At 45.4% G+C, this 20,454-nt stretch overlaps 1 protein-coding gene across 2 annotated transcripts in view; it reads left to right on the top strand.

Moving 5' to 3' along the window:
- LOC311239943 (tetratricopeptide repeat protein 39A) overlaps positions 1-20,454 on the top strand; it is a 111,973-nt gene that overhangs the window by 67,328 nt on the left and 24,191 nt on the right. For both annotated transcript variants that reach the window (XM_084328386.1, XM_084328385.1), the window contains 6 exons: positions 1,661-1,720; positions 3,001-3,162; positions 6,449-6,540; positions 6,778-6,898; positions 7,065-7,176; positions 9,894-10,008. In XM_084328386.1, coding sequence (XP_084184512.1) covers positions 1,661-1,720; positions 3,001-3,162; positions 6,449-6,540; positions 6,778-6,898; positions 7,065-7,176; positions 9,894-10,008 — 662 coding nt within the window. The remainder of the gene's footprint in view (positions 1-1,660; positions 1,721-3,000; positions 3,163-6,448; positions 6,541-6,777; positions 6,899-7,064; positions 7,177-9,893; positions 10,009-20,454) is intronic.

The raw sequence follows: 20,454 nt of genomic DNA, 5'->3' as shown, positions 1-20,454 counted from the left end.
CACGGGACCACCAGGTTAGTCAGTGATAAAAAATAAACATGCTAGCTAGCTAACATAGCTAACCTTACCATGCATCATCATCGTCCCCTGTCAAAAGCCCAATGTTAAAGCTGCCAAGAAACTGGACAATCAATCATTTAACCTGTACCGGATCTCCTCTCTGGTAAGCAAGAATACCCTGAAGACTCTAACAGGAGCACTCATTCAAGGGTACTACGACTATGCTTGCACCTCATATACCAAAGCACCTCAAAGGCACTAAAAACAAGACTACAAACATCACAAAACAAACTGGTCAGACTACTCCTAAAACCCACCTTACACCTGCCCATTTTGACATCCTGGGATGGCTTAGAGTAGACGACAGAGTACAGCAGCTTGCAATGGGCCTGGTCTACAAGATACACTACACCACTAAGATACCCATGTACATGTCGAAATACTTCCCAAAGGTCAGTGAATTCCACAACCACAACACCAGAGGGAGTTCCACAAATCATGTTCAACCCAGATTCGGCTCAAACAAGGGACTAAACGCATTTCACAATTATGCCACAACGATGTGGAACGCCCTACCCACTCCTAATGTACAGTTTCTTCCCCCTCAAATGTATATATTTTCTTTTAGGATCTCAGTTAAACAGTACTGTATATTTGTATATCTTGTATGTCATAAATGTAACAGTACTGTATGTTGTGTATGTCATAAATGTCATGATATATATCTGTATATCTATATGTCATGTATGTCATAAATGTCATTATGAATTGAAAATGGGGGACCCTGATGTAAACAAGACGAAAGTCTTTCTCTGGTTTGCATACCCTTAACAATTGTGTGTATTGAGCCGTACTGTATTGTACCCATTCTGCAATCTGTTAATAACATTTTCAATCAATCAATCAATCAATCAATCAATCAATCAATCAATCAATCAATCAATCAATCAATCAACCCTTGTGTCTTGTCTTACCATTAGGGGACTAAATTGTCCTCTTCAAAATGTTGAAATACTTTTCCACTTTTTTTTCCATAAATCTTTTATTCAACTTCAGTCCTGATCATAACCATTTTTATTTAGATTTTTCTTGTAATGTCAGATTAAAAATGAAATACTCCCACTTTTCTGATAAGAGTTGTTGTTTGGGAATTAAGTGTCTTTGTAAGTAAAATGTTCCTGGTGGTGGACCCCCAGACCCCCGCTTAAAAAGTTGCCTGACTGGGACTATATTTTGCACTATATTTCCCGGCCTGAATAATTCCCCCAGTCCGGCCCTGACTAGCATCATCTGAGTTTTCTAACAATAATGTATTTTATATGTGGCATAACTAAGTAAGAGTATAGAAGAAGAAAAATAAGCAGTAATTTATAAAGAAATATTGGATAAAATGTGGATAAATATTCAGAAGGTCTCTCTGAGGCGTAAAATGAAGAGGGTGTGGCTGAGCGTGAACACGGTGAATGACATACTATGACATACTGTAGGAATAGCTGCTTTCTAACTTGCTAAAAAGGCGTACCCATCTCCCTATCGTTTAAAAGGCGATTTTGTCAAAGTCTCACTTGATATTAGTACGTACAGAGTGTCACTTACCTGTAATGTATGGCTGTGCATGGACTCTGTGGCTTAAAGCACTGTGTCTCGCTCCTCTGTCCAGGGAGCCATATTCCTCTTCTTTGCAGGCAGGACCGAGGAGATCAAGGGGAATATTGATGAGGTGAGGTTCACAACATGCTGCTTTAACCCTTTCACTACCACACTACAGAAGGTTAACCTTTCACAACCACACTACAGAAGGTTAACCTTTCACAACCACACTACAGAAGGTTAACCTTTCACTACCACACTACAGAAGGTTAACCTTTCACTACCACACTACAGAAGGTTAACCTTTCACTGCCACACGACAAAGGGTTAACCCTTTCACTACCACACTACAGAAGGTTAACCTTTCACTGCCACACGACAAAGGGTTAACCCTTTCACTACCACACTACAGAAGGTTAACCTTTCATTACCACACTACAGAAGGTTAACCTTTCACAACCACACTACAGAAAGTTAACCCTTTCACTACCACACTACAGAAGAAGGTTAACCCTTTCACTAACACACTACAAGGTTAACCTTTCACTGCCACACGACAAAGGGTTAACCCTTTCACAACCCCACTACCAAATGGTTAACCCTTTCACTGCAACAATACAGGTTAACCCTTTCACTGCCACATGACAAAGGGTTAACCATTTCACTACCACACTACAGAAGGTTAACCTTCCACTACCACACTACAGAAGGTTAACCCTTTCACAACCACACTACATAAGGTTAACCCTTTCACTCCGACAATACATAAAGTTAACCCTTTCACTGCCACACGACAACGGGTTAACCCTTTCACAACCACACTACAGACGGTTAACCGAGTTTAGTGGCGCTGAACAATATATCCAATATATATATATATATATATATATATATATATATATATATATATATATATATATATATATATATATATATATATATATATATATATGTATATATATAATATCTATATCACAAAGCCAAATAAAAATAAATGACAAATAATACAGTGTTATAAGTTAGAGAACATCAGTGGAAACAGTGGGAACTTTAACATTACATACATGCTGTACATTCTCTCATGTACCCTTGAGGAGGTTCCAAGGGGCCCCCTGAAAAGTATCAATATTTAATCATTTTTCATTCACTAGAAGTTAGCCCAGTGAGAGAATGTACAGCATGTATGTAATGTTAAAGTTACCATATATTGGATATATTGTTCAGTGCCACTAAATATCCAAAATCCTGTGTCGGTGTCTGGGATCCTGCTCATAATTTATAACACTGTATTATTTGTCATTTATTTGTATTTGCCTAGATTCTATTCTATTCTATTCTATTCTATTCTATTCTATTCTATTCTATTCTATTCTATTCTATTCTAATGCTGAAGTTGTATTGTGCCACCAGGCGGTGGCGCTCTTTGAGGACGGCTGCAAGGCCCAGCAGGCCTGGAAACAGTTCCACCACATGTGCTACTGGGAGCTGATGTGGTGCCACACCTACAAGCAGGTCTGGAAGATGGCCTACTTCTACGCTGACCTGCTGAGCCAGGAGAGCCGCTGGTCCAAGGTAACTAACCCTGACCCTAACCCTGACCCTAATCCTGACCCTGACCCTAGCTTCTACGCTGACCTACTGAGCCAGGAGAGCCAGAGAGTCAGGACTAGACTACAGTTGATTATTACTCAACTAGTTATTCGCCTAAATATCCTGAAGAGAAGAACAAACAGAAGTCACTTGGGACAGATGTATCTAGATGGTTCCCACCGGGTGCAAAGTGCCATCGTAATTCTGTAATATCTTCACACCTGTTAGCCATGGTGGTCTACTTAGTCCATCCACGTTAGAGATCGAACCAATCCATCCATGTTAGAGATCAAATCAAGGAATGGAAATTAAATAAAGAACGCAAAGGCACAGGTTATCGGTTTGTAAGACTAGAAAATAGAATGTGAAGGCAGCACACTTCTCTCATGCAGTTAAATATATTTATTGGAGTTTGTTAGCATCACCAACCTGTTTCATCTGTCAAGACAGCATAGATATGATTCACAGACACCTTAATCAACATTAAGCAGGTCTCACTCGCAAAACAATGCCATATCAACACGCCATGTCCACAGTAAACCATTACAATAGGTATGTATCAAGGTCAAGGTATCAAGACAAGAAGATAGATACCAGTTTCCTCTCTGTGCGCTCAGTAGAAAGCTATCCGGCTGCAAGCTAGCCTAGCTTAGGACAAATGAATGGAAGCAGATACGGACCACTAGCCTAGCTTAAAACTCTGGGAGAGGTGTTTTTGGTCAACAGTTAGTGTTGTGAAGGGCCAGATTAAAGTTGAGAATCTGCATTTATTGTTTTATATACTTTGTATATTATTTATATATACACGGTATATCCCTTTAAGCCTGCGTGTAAATCATAGTAACATTCACTTTCCCCATGAATAATGCCCCCTGACGAAGGCTCCAGGCAGTCTCGCACTCAGACAGGTGCAATGGGCGAGTTTCAGGCATGTCAGAACATGCCCAGAGGCAGTGTATTGATACCAGACAAGAACTGAGGTTTGGTACTAGATTGTCACTTAAGTATATATGCTGGCGCAGGTGTGCCCAGCAGTAGTTTATTCAGTTCGTCTAAAGCAGCAGTGTGACAAGTTCGGTAACATTGAAGTGAGCAACCGTGCGTTTAGAACATGTGCGAATAGAATAGTAAAAGTGTCAGAGTTAGTGAAGTAACGTCAAGTTTGACCTAGTTTAATGTGAATTATAGTGCACAGGAGAACCAGCGTCGGCGATTGCAGAACCATTCCTGGTTGGATTATATTGATTTGGGACGTGACCACCGGAGAAGAGTATCGTTGATTTCCACTGTCGTTTGGGATTCAACCTCGTGAGGATTAAAACTCGGGCCTGCCTCGTGGACGGGGCTGGCTAGCTGTCATCAATGCTGTCGGGCATTTTGGATTACAATTATTGCTTTTGCTGCTGATCAAGGGAGTTTACAAGAACCGACTCCTGTACCTGGAGTCTCTTTATTCCTCATTGAATCAGACGGAGTACCCGAACATTCCTCTACCCTCCAGGCCTTACACCCCGGAGGGAACCCATTGTCTCCAGTCGGTACCAGTGTTGCCCTATATAATTGCTACTATACAACAGGTGGCGTCAGCTTAGACCCATCGTAGGATTCCTGCTATTCTTAGTGACTTATGCTCTTGACTGACTTTACGTATATTCTTCGCCATACAAGCGCGACCCTAATTCTCATTCTGTAACCTAACGTTGCCTAATAATAATAAATTACCCTCCAATAGTATTTCTGTGTCAATGCCGTGTTCTTGTGGGTGTTCACCATCTATATTTGATGTACTGTCTGGCCAGTAATTAAAGTACATAACTAGCAGTGGTTTAATCTATCACAATCTTTAATACAGTCAGGGTTTTGTAACCCCTCAGTTACAGTTAGGCTAGCCGGTCCTTATCCGCTCCCATTAATTTGTGCTAAGCTAGGCTAGCTTGCAGCCGGATAGCTTTCTACTGAACACAGAGAGAGGAAATTGGTATCTATCTTCTTGTCTGACTATGGAGAACACGGTAAGCGCATTTTCCATAATGCCGTGTTTCATATGAGTCATGACAAACAGTAAATGATGAGGATGTGCTCGACTATGAAAATAGAGGATCCATTAAGATATTTATTCTGACAGTTTTTTTCCTTACCTTGATACATATTGTCCTGGTTTACTGTGGACATGTAGTTGATGGGACACATTGTTAGCTAGACTGATTGGACTGTCTTTTGTGGCTCCTGATCGGAGAACTGCTGAATGTTGATCATCTGTGAACCTTATATATGACGCCTTGACAGTCTGAGTTTACACCCTGATGAAGACAGAGGCCCAAACATGTTTGTGATACTAACATAGTCCAATAAATATTTGTAATATAAAAAAATATTTATTTGATATATAATATAAATATCAATATTTTTTAATATTTTTATAAAGATCTAATCAATCCATCCATGTTAGTCATGTTGGAGATCTAATCAATCCATCCATGTTAGTCATGTTGGAGATCTAATCAATCCATCCATGTTAGTCATGTTGTAAATCAATCAATCTGTCCATGTTAGTCATGTTGGAAATCAATCAATCTGTCCATTCCCAAGCTTACTAGGTAACAGGTGAAAGTGTGTCACTCCCAGTTATGCGGAACTGGCAGAATGACACCCGGCCATTTTCATTGCGAACAGCGTTTTGTCGGGGGAGTTCCATGGTTTCTTCATAGAGGCCTATTGTACTTCTTAACAGCTCAGAGCAGCTCAAGCAACAACGAGCTCAAAGCGGCTCAGGAGGTATTGGTGACTGGCCCTGAGCACGGTGTGTTTACCAACATTACATGAATCTATTGACCGGCCCATACCGGGCTGTTTGCTGCTTTGTTGATATATTTCAACCTATCTGTCTTGTCAGTGACTTTGAGGCCCTGACAAAGCTGGGTTGTTATGCTTGATCAATGGAATAATAATTTCTCTTGCCGGCCCTGTATATATAATTATATCTTACTTGCTGGCCATATATATGTGCCCCCCCCCCCCTCCTTCAGGAAGCGCGTCCCAACATTTCAGCCTATCAGCTCCCTCACACCTCTGGGTGCATGCGCTTCTGATGGCCTCACGGTCCACCATCCCACTTCTGACACCAACATAGTGAATTCAGGGGGCAGCTGGGAATCGAACCACGGGACCAACACTAACCAGTCAAATAAAGGGTCAGACCCGCGCTGGCCTGTCTTTCTCACAGGCCATGTATTGTATTGTATTATATATAATCACGTTTGTTTTGCAGGCCATGTATGTGTATATGAAGGCTGCTTACCTCACCATGCTTCCTAAAGATGAATCCAGGCCGTTTGGAGAGAATGAGGTGGACCTCTTCAGGTAAACACAGCCCACAGTTTTAGAGTTGGTATTAAACTCCCTCAGTGAAAGCCACAGGTTTCAGGCTTACTTGTTATTTATGTATTTACATTTTTTTTTTATTTATTTTTTTTTATTATCACAAGACAACTAATGCAACATTACTTCCTGTTAATGTATTAAATGGGGTCCCGATAAATACAAACAGTTGGTAAATAAACAAATAAGCCCCCTCTGTCTCCTCCCCTGTGCCCTCAGACAGGTGCCCACCTTGAAGCAGAAGATTGCAGGAAAGTCTCCGCCCACTGAGAAGTTTGCCATACGCAAAGCCAGACGCTACAAGGCCCAGTCCCCTATCAGGCTCCCAGTGCCCGTCCTGGTGAGGAGGCACACACACACACACACACACACACACACACGCACACACACGCACACGCACGCACGCACGCACGCACGCACGCACGCACGCACGCACGCACGCACACACACACACACAGACCCTCCACGTGTGGTTTTGATAATAATACTGTGCTTTTATTTTGTAGGAGATGATGTACATGTGGAATGGCTTCACTATGATCAGCAAGAGGCCACAGCTGACTGAAGGGATGATGCAGACGTTGGTGGAGGCAGAGCGCACCCTGCTGGAGTCTCCCGGTACTACAGACCATCACTATCCACTGTCCAGGCCCTAAGCCTAATGCTAACCCAAGAGAAACCACCTTACCCCCAACAGAACTTTAAACATCCACTTGAGAATACATGACCAAAACCTCCTCACTCCAATTGCAGTGTTCCTTAAGATTCATTCAAGATTCAATAGTTGACTACCATTTCAATGAAACATTGATTGGAATGTGTCGAGTGCAGAGGTAAACAACAATCATACACATAACAGTACAGCATAATACTCATCAGCATAGACGTGGAAAGAATACACAAAGTAAGCAAATAAACTAATTAACGAAATACTTTAAATAAAATTTAATAATACAGATACATAATAAAATGTCTGGTGCATTTAAGAGTGTCTGGAGTATGTTTCAGCATGTTTAAGAGGTCCCTAGAGGTCCCTATGGGACATGGTTGATCTGGGCATCATAGCCTGAACAGATGGTTTGATTGATTGATTGATTGATTGATTGATTGATTGATTGATTGATTGATTGATTGATTGATTGAAAATTGTATTAACAGATTGCAGAATGGGTACAATACAGTACGGCTCAATACACACAATTGTTAAGGGGATGCAGACCAGAGAAAGGCTTTTGTCTTGTTTACATCAGGGTCCCCCATTTTCAATTCATCCTAACATATGACATACACAACATACAGATAGACAGTACTGCTACATCTATACATTTATGACATACCAGATTTACAAACAGTACAAAGTACTGTTTGTGATACATAAAGAGTCTAAAAAAGTGAGTATATACATTTGACGTAGAAACTGTACATTGGAGGAGGTTGTGTAGGTGGGGTGAGGAGTTATGGGCCAGTGGCTTTACATATAATACTCTTAAACCGTCTTCTAGATGGGAGGGGGACAAACAGTGCATTATCTGGACGAGAGGGGTCTCTATTTTCACTCATCTTTAACAAGCGGAAATTGTATATAAGATAAGATAAGATATTCCTTTATTGATCCCCTTGGGGAAATGCAAGCATCATAGCAGCATGAGGGAGGGGAGGTACAGGTAGTAAAAAAGCAGTGTAAACAATATAACAAATCAATATAATTAACCCTGGACATGTGCATATGGGCAACAAGGTGCGAGATGAGGGTATGCCCTCTCAGTTATATTTGCCCTACAATAAATAGTTACAATATATAATCTAATAATCCAATAATCAAAATCTAATCTAATATATAATCTAAAAAAACGAAATGCTAAAATGCTAAATATATGCAATATATAATCTAATATATAATCTAATCTAATATATCTAATCTAATATATCACTGATGCTTGGTAGATATTGACCAATGGTTTTTGAAGCTACCTTCACTACCCCGTTAAGCCCCTTCCTGTCATCATATGAGCAGCTACCATGCCACACGGTGATGGAGAATGTGAGAATGCTCTATCACAGCTCTATAAAAGTCACGCATCCCTGGTTTAGAAGCCCCAAACATCTGGTGCAGAAAAAACTGTCGTTGGGGAGCTTTCTTCGCGATGTGGCTGACATGTTGTTCCATATAAGGTCAGAGGAAATTCTGGTCCACGGGAACTTGGAAGTTGTCTACCGTTTCAACAACCTGCTCATTTGATAATCAAGGGCTCCACGCTTTTTTTGCGGGAGTCCACAACCATCTCCTTGGTTTTGGAGATGTTTTAGGGTTAGGTTATTATAAGCACACCACTCAACTAGTGAGGAGACTTCTGCTCTGTAAGGCGTTTCATTATTACAGACCTGTCGCAGTGGTGTCATCAGCAAATTTGAAGATTTGAACTGAGTCAGAGTGAGAGATACAGTCGTTTGTATACAATGAGTACAGAAGAGGGGACGGAACACATCCCTGGGGGACACCAATGCTAATGGTTAGATACCTTGTTGTTAACTTTGACAACTTGTGATATATTGGTCAGAAGGTCAAAGATCCTGTTGACACCCATCCCAAGTAGTTTGTCATGCAGGCTGAAGCTACCTTCACTACCCCATTAATCTATCTAATCTATTATCTATGTCCCTTCCATAGATAATGAGTATTCAGTGGATGTCTCTATATTTGTCCTCTTCCATAGATAATGAGTATTCGGTGGATGTCTCTATATTGTCCTCTTCCATAGATAATGAGTATTCGGTGGATGTCTCTATATTGTCCCTTCCATAGATAATGAGTATTCAGTGGATGTCTCTATATTTGTCCTCTTCCATAGATAATGAGTATTCGGTGGATGTCTATTATTGTCTTCGTCTATAGATAATGAGTATTCGGTGGATGTCTGTATTGTCCTCTTCCATAGATAATGAGTATTCGGTGGATGTCTCTATATTGTCCCTTCCATAAATAATGAGTATTCAGTGGATGTCTCTATATTTGTCCTCTTCCATAGATAATGAGTATTCAGTGGATGTCTCTATATTGTCCTCTTCCATAGATAATGAGTATTCAGTGGATGTCTCTATATTGTCCTCTTCCATAGATAATGAGTATTCAGTGGATGTCTATATTTGTCCTCTTCCATAGATAATGAGTATTCAGTGGATGTCTATATTTGTCCTCTTCCATAGATAATGAGTATTCAGTGGATGTCTATATTTGACCTCTTCCATAGATAATGAGTATTCAGTGGATGTCTATATTTGTCCTCTTCCATAGATAATGAGTATTCAGTGGATGTCTATATTGTCCTCTTCCATAGATAATGAGTATTCGGTGGATGACCGCTGCCTGATTCTCCTGCTGAAGGGCCTGTGTCTGAAGAACCAGGGTCACATCCAGGCTGCCGAGGAGTGCTTCCACAGGGTGTTCCAAAGGTCAGTCTCACTCCCAGGCTGCTGAGGAGTGCTTCCACAGGGTGTTCCACAGGTCAGTCTCACTCCCAGGCTGCTGAGGAGTGCTTCCACAGGGTGTTCCACAGGTCAGTCTCACTCCCAGGCTGCTGAGGAGTGCTTCCACAGGGTGTTCCACAGGTCAGTCTCACTCCCAGGCTGCTGAGGAGTGCTTCCACAGGGTGTTCAACAGGTCAGTCTCACTCCCAGGCTGCTGAGGAGTGCTTCCACAGGGTGTTCAACAGGTCAGTCTCACTCCCAGGCTGCCGAGGAGTGCTTCCACAGGGTGTTCCACAGGTCAGTCTCACTCCCAGGCTGCTGAGGAGTGCTTCCACAGGGTGTTCAACAGGTCAGTCTCACTCCCAGGCTGCTGAGGAGTGCTTCCACAGGGTGTTCAACAGGTCAGTCTCACTCCCAGGCTGCTGAGGAGTGCTTCCACAGGGTGTTCAACAGGTCAGTCTCACTCCCAGGCTGCTGAGGAGTGCTTCCACAGGGTGTTCCACAGGTCAGTCTCACTCCCAGGCTGCTGAGGAGTGCTTCCACAGGGTGTTCAACAGGTCAGTCTCACTCCCAGGCTGCTGAGGAGTGCTTCCACGGGGTGTTCAACAGGTCAGTCTCACTCCCAGGCTGCCGAGTAGTGCTTCCACAGGGTGTTCCACAGGTCAGTCTCACTCCCAGGCTGCTGAGGAGTGCTTCCACAGGGTGTTCCACAGGTCAGTCTCACTCCCAGGCTGCTGAGGAGTGCTTCCACAGGGTGTTCAATAGGTCACTCGTAGGAGACTCAAGGCTTTAGACAGGTGTCAGTCAGAGAGGAAGGAAGGTGCTGCTTATAGCAAGATAAAGGTCCAAACAGTATGAAAGAACAGCCTATGGATTTTCTTGTAAGGACATTTTTATTGTATGTCTTTCATCCTGTGAGGAAATTTTTTCTATTGTATGTCTTTCATCTCGTAAGGACATTTCTATTGTCTATCTTTCATCTGGTGAGGACATTAAGTAAGGGCAGCTCTCGGCTGGGCGTATCGACGGTGTGATGTTTGCTAAGAGCCAATAAACCCCCTGGACTCGCCCATCAAGTCGTACAGTGAATGTTGACAGAGAGTAGCTATTGTCTGGAGGTTCTCTGATGACTAAACAGTGTCTTGTGAAATGGACACAGCGCTTGTGAAAGCCATCTGTAGGAACAGGACACACACACTACCATGTTGTTGAATTTATTCTACATTATCCCAAACGTTAATGAAAGGGATAGCTCTCATTTTTGTAACCCTAGCCCTATTTCATACTTACCAATGATGGTGTTGATTGGTAGAGTCCTTTTCTCAGCACAATCCATGATGTTCCTCATAGTGGCTCCGGCTAGTTAGCCACAAACCAATACAAAGTCAATGGAGTCACGCTCCTGTTTGCACGAGCTGACTTGAGGCTCACTGAAATTGAATCCACAAGTGCACACAAGTAAATTACAGCGAGCCTCTGCTTGTACAGACAGCATGGCGTCCCCTAGAGGTACAGCGATTCGGGAATCCATTCTTGGGGTCACGATTCCATTCATAATCCATTCTAGATCGCTGTTTTGAGTTATTTTACCCATTTGACAGCGGCAGACAGTCAATAATAATAATAATAATAATAATATGTTTCAAAAGATTTGAATGTAAACCTTGCCTACCATCTCGAACACGCTGTTCCATATTGTATCCATGTCGCTCTTCGACTTGTGTGGCGGCCGGCAGCAGCTCCAGTAGTCTCCTTTTCTGCTCAAGGGCCTGATTTGTGATGTGGCTGTGGAGGAGGAATCCAGTGGTTTGCCTGATCTACTCCAGCAGTCGTGACACAGAGGGCGGCTTCAGAGCTTGCTGCAAGGCCAGGTTCTTATTATACTTCCATTGCCTAGCTAACGTAGCAGCTTATGCTATCGTGTTAGCCGCGTTATCGGTATTTCCAGCGTTAGTTGTGAGCTGCCTTCATTATCAATGATGATGATGTAGGGGTGAAGATCTGTTGAAATGAAACAGGCTGTGGAGTTATTTTCTTCACCCGTTCAGAGTTTGCTTGGAAGTTCAGAAAAGTGGTACAGGGTACGTTTGTTGACCGGAATGTTTGCTACTTGCCTCACTTCCTTTGTCTCTGGATGATGGACATGATGATATTCATGATGATAGTCATGATGATAGTCATGATGATAGTCATGATGATAGCTATGATGATGGTCATGATGATAGCTATGATGATATTCATGATGATAGCTATGATGATGGTCATGATGATTGTTATGTACTAGAGGCCTGGTCACTCCTGTGTCACCGGGCATGCAGGTGAGGCCTGCCAATTAGCCAATTAGTGCTGATTGGTTACCTGCTGGGGAGCTTTAAAGGCAGACCTAGTAACACACATGCACTGTCTGTGCCTAGAGAAAGAGCTGTCAGGTTCTTACAGTCCTTGTCCGTTGGGTTACCAGTACATTAGTTTATAGTTATATTAGTAGTTCCTTGCTATAGTAGCATTTTGAGTTAGAGCACGGGGTTTTGGTGTCGGTTTTGCACATAGGTTGCGTCCCTTGAGCCAGGGTCGTAACAGTTGGGCGCTCGTCCGGGATCTTTTACCTCTAGAAATTTGTTTGGTGGTTTTTTTTTTTTTGTGTTACACAGGGTGTCATGGTATTATGGTTTGGGTGGTGTTCGTTACATATGGTGTAACGTGGGGGCTGAGCCATTTCATCAAACAGGTGAGTATGCCGTATTTGTTTGTAATTTGATGTGACTACTTATGCTGTTAAAATATATAGTTTAGTCGGCACCACATGTAGATAGGGACATTATTTTCTGGTTGTTGGTTAGCGTCCTGTGCACCACGTACTCCTGGGGCGGTCAATGAAATGATTGGTATATGATCTTTGACTGGTAGCAGGTGTGGTTGAAGAAGGTTAGGTCTACAGGGCATTAGTTTAAGGGTAGGTAGATTAGGGCGGCCAGAAAACACAGGTAGTGTGGTAGAGCTTGATTTAGTGTTTCTTAGGGTAGACATGTGGTGGGCCGTTTTTTTTTCTTCCTGCAGTTTAGACGTAGAAGCATATGTAGTCATATCAGGTTAGAAGGCGCACCTGTTTGGAATTGTTTGTTGGATTTATTTTGTTTGTTTGAGTGTTTGGTGAGCATACCTGGTAGCACCTAACACCCTGCGTGTATGACACGTCTATTTAGGGTGGGTGTGTTTTTTTTTATTATTTTTGTTGTGCAACCTAGAAAGGTGCGCTCCGTAGAGCTCACATTTACACCGCGTTCCCTTCTGGTTGTTATTATTGGCATTTAGCATTATTCATGGTTCTTCAGTGGTTCTTCGTGGTTCTTCAGTGGTTCGTTGGGGGGGTCTTCGTGGTTCGTTAGTGGTTCTTCGTGTCTGTGAGGTTGGGTGTGTAGCTTGGGGTGTCTAGTTCAGTGACAATGGCTTCCATCAGGGACTTTGTTGATCGTCCGTCTCATGACTTATTAGACAAGTTTTCCAAAGAACAACTGCTAGAACTTGCTGTACACTACAGGGTAGAGCTTTCTGCAGGGGAGAAACGTTTGAAGCCGTCTGCCTTGAGTGCTTTAAGGGTGTTACTCATTAGAGAGCAGGTGCTTGAGGAGAGGGTGGAGGAGCCTCCTTCGTCTGGCGCGTCTCCGCTATTACCTGGGGTAGAGGGTGAGTGGAGGATTAGGGAGTTGGAGTTTAGGGAAAGGCAGCTAGAGTGTGAGGAGAGGAGAGAGGAGCGTGCGCTTAAGGAGAGAAGAGAGGAGCGTGAGTTTAACAGTGAGCGTGAACTTAAGGAGCGTGAGCTTAAGGAGAAACAAATGTTGCTGGAGCACGAGCGTGCACAGAAGGAGCTTGAATATAAGCATGCTGCCTTGCAGGCGGGTGCTCTGCATCCAGAGTCACGTTCCGGGTTTGATGTAGGCAGGAATATTAGGATGGTGCCACCATTTTTTGAGAAAGACGTGGAAAGATATTTTCCCATTTTTGAACGGGTGGCAACCACATTGAAGTGGCCTGATACCGCCTGGACACTGCTGCTGCAATGTGTTTTAGTTGGTAGGGCACAAGAAGCCTACACTGCTCTGTCCCTTGAACAAAGCGCTGATTATGAGCTGGTTAAAGCTTCCATATTGAGGGCTTATGAGTTGGTCCCCGAGGCCTATCGTCAGCGTTTTAGAGGCTATCGCAGGTCGGAGGGACAGTCGTATGTTGAATTCGGAAAAGAGAAGGAGAACCTGTTTGACCGGTGGTGCACCTCGCAAAAAGCAGAGTCAAGAGAGCAGCTTAGACAGTTGGTTCTCCTAGAGGAATTTAAAAGGTGTGTTCCTGATAACGTTTCCACACATCTAAATGAGCATAAGGTATCGAAGATAGGCGACGCTGCTGTCTTGGCTGATGAGTTTGTGTTGACACACAAATCTGTCTTTGTAGAGGAGGGCCGTGTGGAGTCCAGGGGTAGTAGGCGTCCTTTTCAGGGGAGCCGGCTCCCGGCACCCGTGTCTGCTGGTCGGTTTACTTCGACTCCTAGGCAAGGTGGCTCTGCTAGTGCATTCCCAGAGGGGGTTATCTGTTTTTACTGTAAGGAGCCTGGTCATATCGTTGCTGGATGCCCTGTGCTTAAGCAGAAAAATGTAAAAACTGTGGCTCTGGTAGAAATCATGGACAGGACACCTATGCCGACATTAGAGGGTGGGGTGCGAGGTATCAAAGGTGCAGACAGGGAGCTAGAGGGCTCCTCAACGTTTATGATGGATGGATTTGTTTCACTGGTTGGTGCATTAGGATCAGAGCAGGCTATTACTATATGGAGAGATACAGGAGCTTTCCAGTCTCTCATTCTGGATGGGATTTTGCCATTTTCGGAAGATTCTTCATTGCATTCCGGTGCCATTGTTCAGGGCTTTGGAGGAGGCTTTGTGAATACTCCTTTGCATGAGGTCTCGCTAAACTCTCCCTTAGTATCAGGCAATGTTGTTGTAGGAGTGTGTTCTCACATCCCCATAAAGGGGGTGTCCTTCATTCTTGGGAACGATTTGGCCGGTGGAAAAGTACTGGCTACTCCAGTGGTAATTCCCGTCCCTGTAGTTTCTGAGGTTCCTGATGAGCTCGCACAGAAGCATCCAGGAGTGTTTCCTGTGTGTGCGGTAACACGCGCAATGTCAAAGGTCAAATGTGACACCCAGGATGTTGTTAACTCAGATTGTGATATGACACTTAGTGACACGTTCTTTGTTGAGTTGAAAAGTGGCCCTGATGAGGGTTTTGGTAAGGTGATACTGTCTCATGAGCAGTTGGTACTAGAGCAAAGCAAGGATGTCTCCTTGTCGTCCCTCTTTGAAGAGGCGGTTTTAGAGGATGCAATGATAGATACGTCTCAAGGATACTTTGTTAGCAATGACGTGCTCATGAGAAAGTGGACACCACCTAACCTGTCCAGTCTGGATGACTGGGGCAGTGTGTTTCAGATTGTTGTTCCAGCCATGTATCGTCCTGATATACTGCATCTAGCACATGATCATGATCTTGCTGGTCACATGGGAGTCAGGAAGACTTATGACCGTGTGCTGAGACATTTTTGTTGGCCTGGTTTGAAGTCAGATGTGGCACAATATTGCCGCTCGTGCCATGTGTGTCAGGTTGTTGGTAAACCAAACCAGAAGATCCCTCAGGCTCCTCTGCAGCCTATCCCTGCCGTTGGGGAACCTTTTGAGCGGATCCTCATTGACTGTGTTGGTCCCCTCCCTCGAACTAAGACAGGGAACCAGTACCTTTTGACTATTATGTGTGCAGCGACCCGTTTTCCTGAAGCCATTCCTTTACGCAAGATCACAGCCCCAGCTATATCCAAAGCTCTGGTTAGGTTTTTTTCGACGTTTGGTCTACCAAAGGTTATTCAATCAGATCAAGGGTCTAACTTCATGTCCCGTCTCTTTGCTCAGGTCCTCCAGCAGTTGTCTATCCAGCATTGCCCTTCCTCTGCCTATCATCCAGAGTCCCAGGGGGTGCTGGAGAGATTTCACCAGACTATCAAAACAATGCTGCGGGCATATTGCACGGAGTTCGACAAAGACTGGGATGATGGAATTCCTTTGCTTCTGTTTGCTGCTAGGGAGGTAACCCAGGAGTCTCTTGGATTCAGCCTGGCTGAGCTGGTGTTCGGCCACACAGTGAGGGGTCCTTTGAAACTGCTGAAGGAAAAGTGGTTGGCTGACCAGACTCCTTCCTCTACTAATTTGTTGGACTATGTGTGTGACTTCAGGCTTAAGCTTAGTAGAGCATGTGAACTAGCGAAAGAGAACCTAAAGGTAGCCCAAGGAAAAATGAAGGTGTGGTATGATAGGCGGGCCCGACATAGGGTGTTCTCACCGGGAGACAAGGTGTTGGTTCTCTCGCCTATTCTTGGGTCTGCATTACAGGCTAAATACAGTGGGCCATACTCCATTGAGCGCAAAGTTGGTGAGGTCGACTACTTGATTAAGACTCCCGACCGCAGGCGCAAGAGTAGATTGTGTCACGTCAATATGTTGAAGGCGTACAATGATAGGGCTCAGATTGACCAGTCAGGGGTCAAGCCTGTGGCTGTTCTAACAGTTTCTGCATCTCCTATTGTAGCCGACTGTTCTGTGTCGAAGGAGATTTCTCAGGGCCGGTTGCCAAACACCCAGATACTAGGTGACTTGGACTCACACCTGTCGTACTTACCACTTCCTGAGCGTACGGATGTGGTGCGCCTACTTAGACAGCATATACGTTTGTTTTCTGATGTCCCTAGTCGTACTTGTAACTGAGGGGTACAATTCCCTGACTGTATTAATCAAGTATGGTATCATTAAACCACTACCGTCTTATGTACATTATACTGGCCATACCGTACACAAGTATATGATGATGAACACTTCCCCACAATGAAATCGGTTCCACACAAAGTTGTCATTAAGTATTTATTACAGCAAAAGGTACATAATATACTTCTCTAATTACTTTGGATGCTCTTGTAAGGCAAAGGAATGTGCGTAGGCAAATCAATAATGAATGTCCATTCTCTGGTTACGCATGAAATAATAATACAACTTGAATATTAAGAATTATATCTAGGGGATACTGGTAGGGGGGTTCCACCGGTTGTAAGCCAGCAGGGGGAGGCAATGCTCTAATGCAAAGTCTGGGTCAGCGGGGATTCAATAGGCTCCTGGAGGCGGTATATTACTCCCTGCTCGGCAGACGAAAGACAGCTGTAATCCCAGTGTGCGTGCCGCACAGATGGAAGCCGGTCAGCCTCTCCAATAGAGACGGGCTCGAATGATGGTCCTCACGGGCAGGTCCCACAGCAGTGGGTGTAGACGATTCTCCTCCGCTCCAACAGCCTGGTCAAAGCAATAAGAATAATAATCCAGCCGGAAAGGGGCTCTGCAATCACCGGTGTAGATCCTCCGGTGCGCGGTACTCCACACCAACCAAGTTGAACTTGAGTTACTCAACCAAGCTCTGATACTACACTATCCTATTCGCACGCGGCTATAAGTGCTCTATTTAGACACACAATTGCTCACTTCACTTGGTCTTTGACTCGTGATGAAGGCTTACTAGTAAGGAGCGAACGATACGTTGAACAAACGTATTAGGATAAAACAAGACTCTATTTTGGGGCAATACGGGCCCACTTCACCGCACGTTGCATAGTGGGTGAGGCTTCACTTGGGTAACTCGAACTCGAACTGAACTGCGGACTGAACTACTTCTGTATTCACTTGCGCCATATTTATATGTACGGGGAATAAACTAGTGCCAACCTCCTCTCTGTCTCGTAGTCCTGGGCAAAAGCCGGGCATGTTGAGACAAGCCTTGACGGTAGCTTTGAACTCGACTCTGGGGGTAAAACACTGGCGCTGGTGGCACGCTATCCAATAGGAGAATGAAATATTATGGTCTGTAATAGGCAAACGATATACAAATACTAGGCAATATATATATATCAATAAATATATATATTCGGTTTAATCTGATCCTTTGTAACAGCCGCCCCCTAATTAGTCCCACCTAATTAGCTAAGCAGAGACAGATTAACCGCACTGTCCACTACTCAATGTCTGTTGTGAGGGTAGGCAGTTCACAAAGTCAGGGGTCATGGTCGTCATTAAGCGAGTCGGGGAGCCTTGGCGACTCTATCAGCCTCGCCACGGGTCGGTTGTATGTCCGCCCTTGGCCGAGCACTTCTGCCACTCTGACCTTTCCGTCGGCACCAGTGGTCACTTTGCTTACGCGGCCGGCCGGCCACGCAGCTCGGGGTAGTGACTGGTCTATGGTCATGACGACTGGACGGGATGAAGGGGGGCTTAGGAGGAAGCGGGCCTGAGACTGCTTTGATCTGTGCTTGGCTGTGCCTCCTCCTCCTCCGTCTGTTTCTCTTGTTTGCTCTGTACCCCGTCTGAGGAGGGGCCGGTCCCGGCCGCCCCGTCAAGGAGTCGCTTGGGGTGCTGGGTTCGAGGTCAGCTACGTCTGAAGCGCAGCTGAGGGGGGTGGAGTTCCGAACTCCCTCTGGTGCCCACGGTTCTCTCACGGGCCTCTCGCTTAGTGTCAATAGCCTCTGCTGTACGAGGGAGTGGCCGGTGTCGCTCGCCTTTGTGTGTAGGCAGCGTGTAGACGTGGGTTGACTGTCAAGTCCGTAGAGGGGGCCCTGGAGCGTCCATCCCAGTCGGGTCTGAACCGCGACTGGGCATCCTTTGGGTCCGATGTGGGCCGCCTCAATTGGGAGAATGAGGTCCGCGTGGTCGGAGCCGATGAGCAGGGTCGGTGTGGCGCCGTCGATAAGCGGTATAGGTAGTTGACGTAGGTGCACATACTTAGCCATCAGCTGTGGGATGGGGTAGGTGTACTGAGACAAGCCTATGTCGTGGCTGGTGAAGACGTTGGTTATACTATACTGCTTCTCGGGCTGGTCCACCGCTGCTATCTTGAAGGAGACCTTTTCACCTTTTATGGTCTTCTGGTCCCTTCTGATGGTGCGTATGGTCATGGTATCTTTGACACCCCGCAGGCCCAACTGGGCTGCTGCGGAAGCGAGGAGGAGAGTCTTTTCAGACCCATCGTCCAGGACGGCGTAAGTGTCCAGGACCTTGTCCTCGTAGCTCAGGAGCACTCTGACCACTTTGAGGAGCACTCGGGGGGTCCCGCTCTGCTTGGGGTCTATGTGGAGCACTCCTGTTGGTCGGTTGCCTCGTCGGGCTATTCTTATCATGTTATCCTCGCACAAGAATCGGCGGTGACCGGCTTGTGGGGGGTCAGACGCAATCCACTGCTCCATTTCGGCGATGGTCAGTTCCGGGAACACGTCGCACTGGTCCAGCCAGTGTCCTCCGCGGCAGTACGTACAGTCGATCTTCCATACCTCCTTTGCCGGGGGGTTGTCACCTGTCTGTGGTGACACAGAATCTATATGGTGCGAGTCGCACCGTGACTCCCAGTGTCTGCTGTAGCAGTCGGGACACCAGGGAGCGGTCTGGTGGCTCTTCGGTACTGGTGCCACCGCCTCGGCATGGTACATTACCGCGACGGGCCCACTCTGTTGTCCTGGCTGACGCCTGTTGATGTCATGCAGGACCTCCAAGTGGGTGCCACCGCACCTGCTGCACTTCTTCTTCAAGCGGCACTCAGCTGCTAGGTGGCTGCGCGCGCAGCGGAAGCAGCGGCGGTGGTCCTTGGTCCACTGACTCACCTCGTCCGTGGTCAGCTTCCCGAAAGTGTCGCATTGGTACAGCCGATGTTCTCCCTCACAGTACTGGCACTCAATCTTCCACTGGTCCTCTTTCGTCGAGGGGGTGTTGTGGTTCTTGTGCTGCGGTACTGATTCGGCTTGGTGCATAACGGTCACCAACCGACGGTTATCTGTTGATCCCCGAGGTCCGAGTCTTGGGCTTGGTCCACTCCATACGAACGTGTCGAGTCGTAGGCTACTGACCTCCCTGGCGAGGAACTCAGATAGGTCTAGGAGGGATGCCTCTGGACCGTTGGGGTCGCGGTGGTCTCTCTGCCGCCGAAAGCGCTCTTGTCGGGCGGGAGGGAGCTTCTCTAGTATCCTCTCTACATTAGAGTTAGCGTACAGTTCATAGATCCCCTTTTCCCTTTGGGACCCCAGCATCCCTACCAGGGACTGTACCTTGATAGCGAGGTCATCTAATGCTCTGTTGTCTCTGGCTGGGGGGAGACGGTCAATGTCTCTTATCTCCTGTATCACATAGTCCCATATGCGTCCATAACGTTGGTCGAGGGCTACTAGAGCCGCGGTGTATGGGGTAGTAGAGCTGGAATATGCCAGCGCTATATTGTGCGCTCTGGGCACCTTCAGGTGCTTGAGTAGGATAGCATACTTGTACGGTTCATCTGGTACGTCGGACAGCATAGTCTCTAAGCACATTCGTA

Source organism: Notolepis coatsorum, assembly GCF_963971535.1.
Source record: "Notolepis coatsorum genome assembly, chromosome: 14".
In the NCBI taxonomy this organism is placed as follows: domain Eukaryota; kingdom Metazoa; phylum Chordata; class Actinopteri; order Aulopiformes; family Paralepididae; genus Notolepis; species Notolepis coatsorum.
This window is presented reverse-complemented; position numbering and strand designations above follow the sequence as displayed.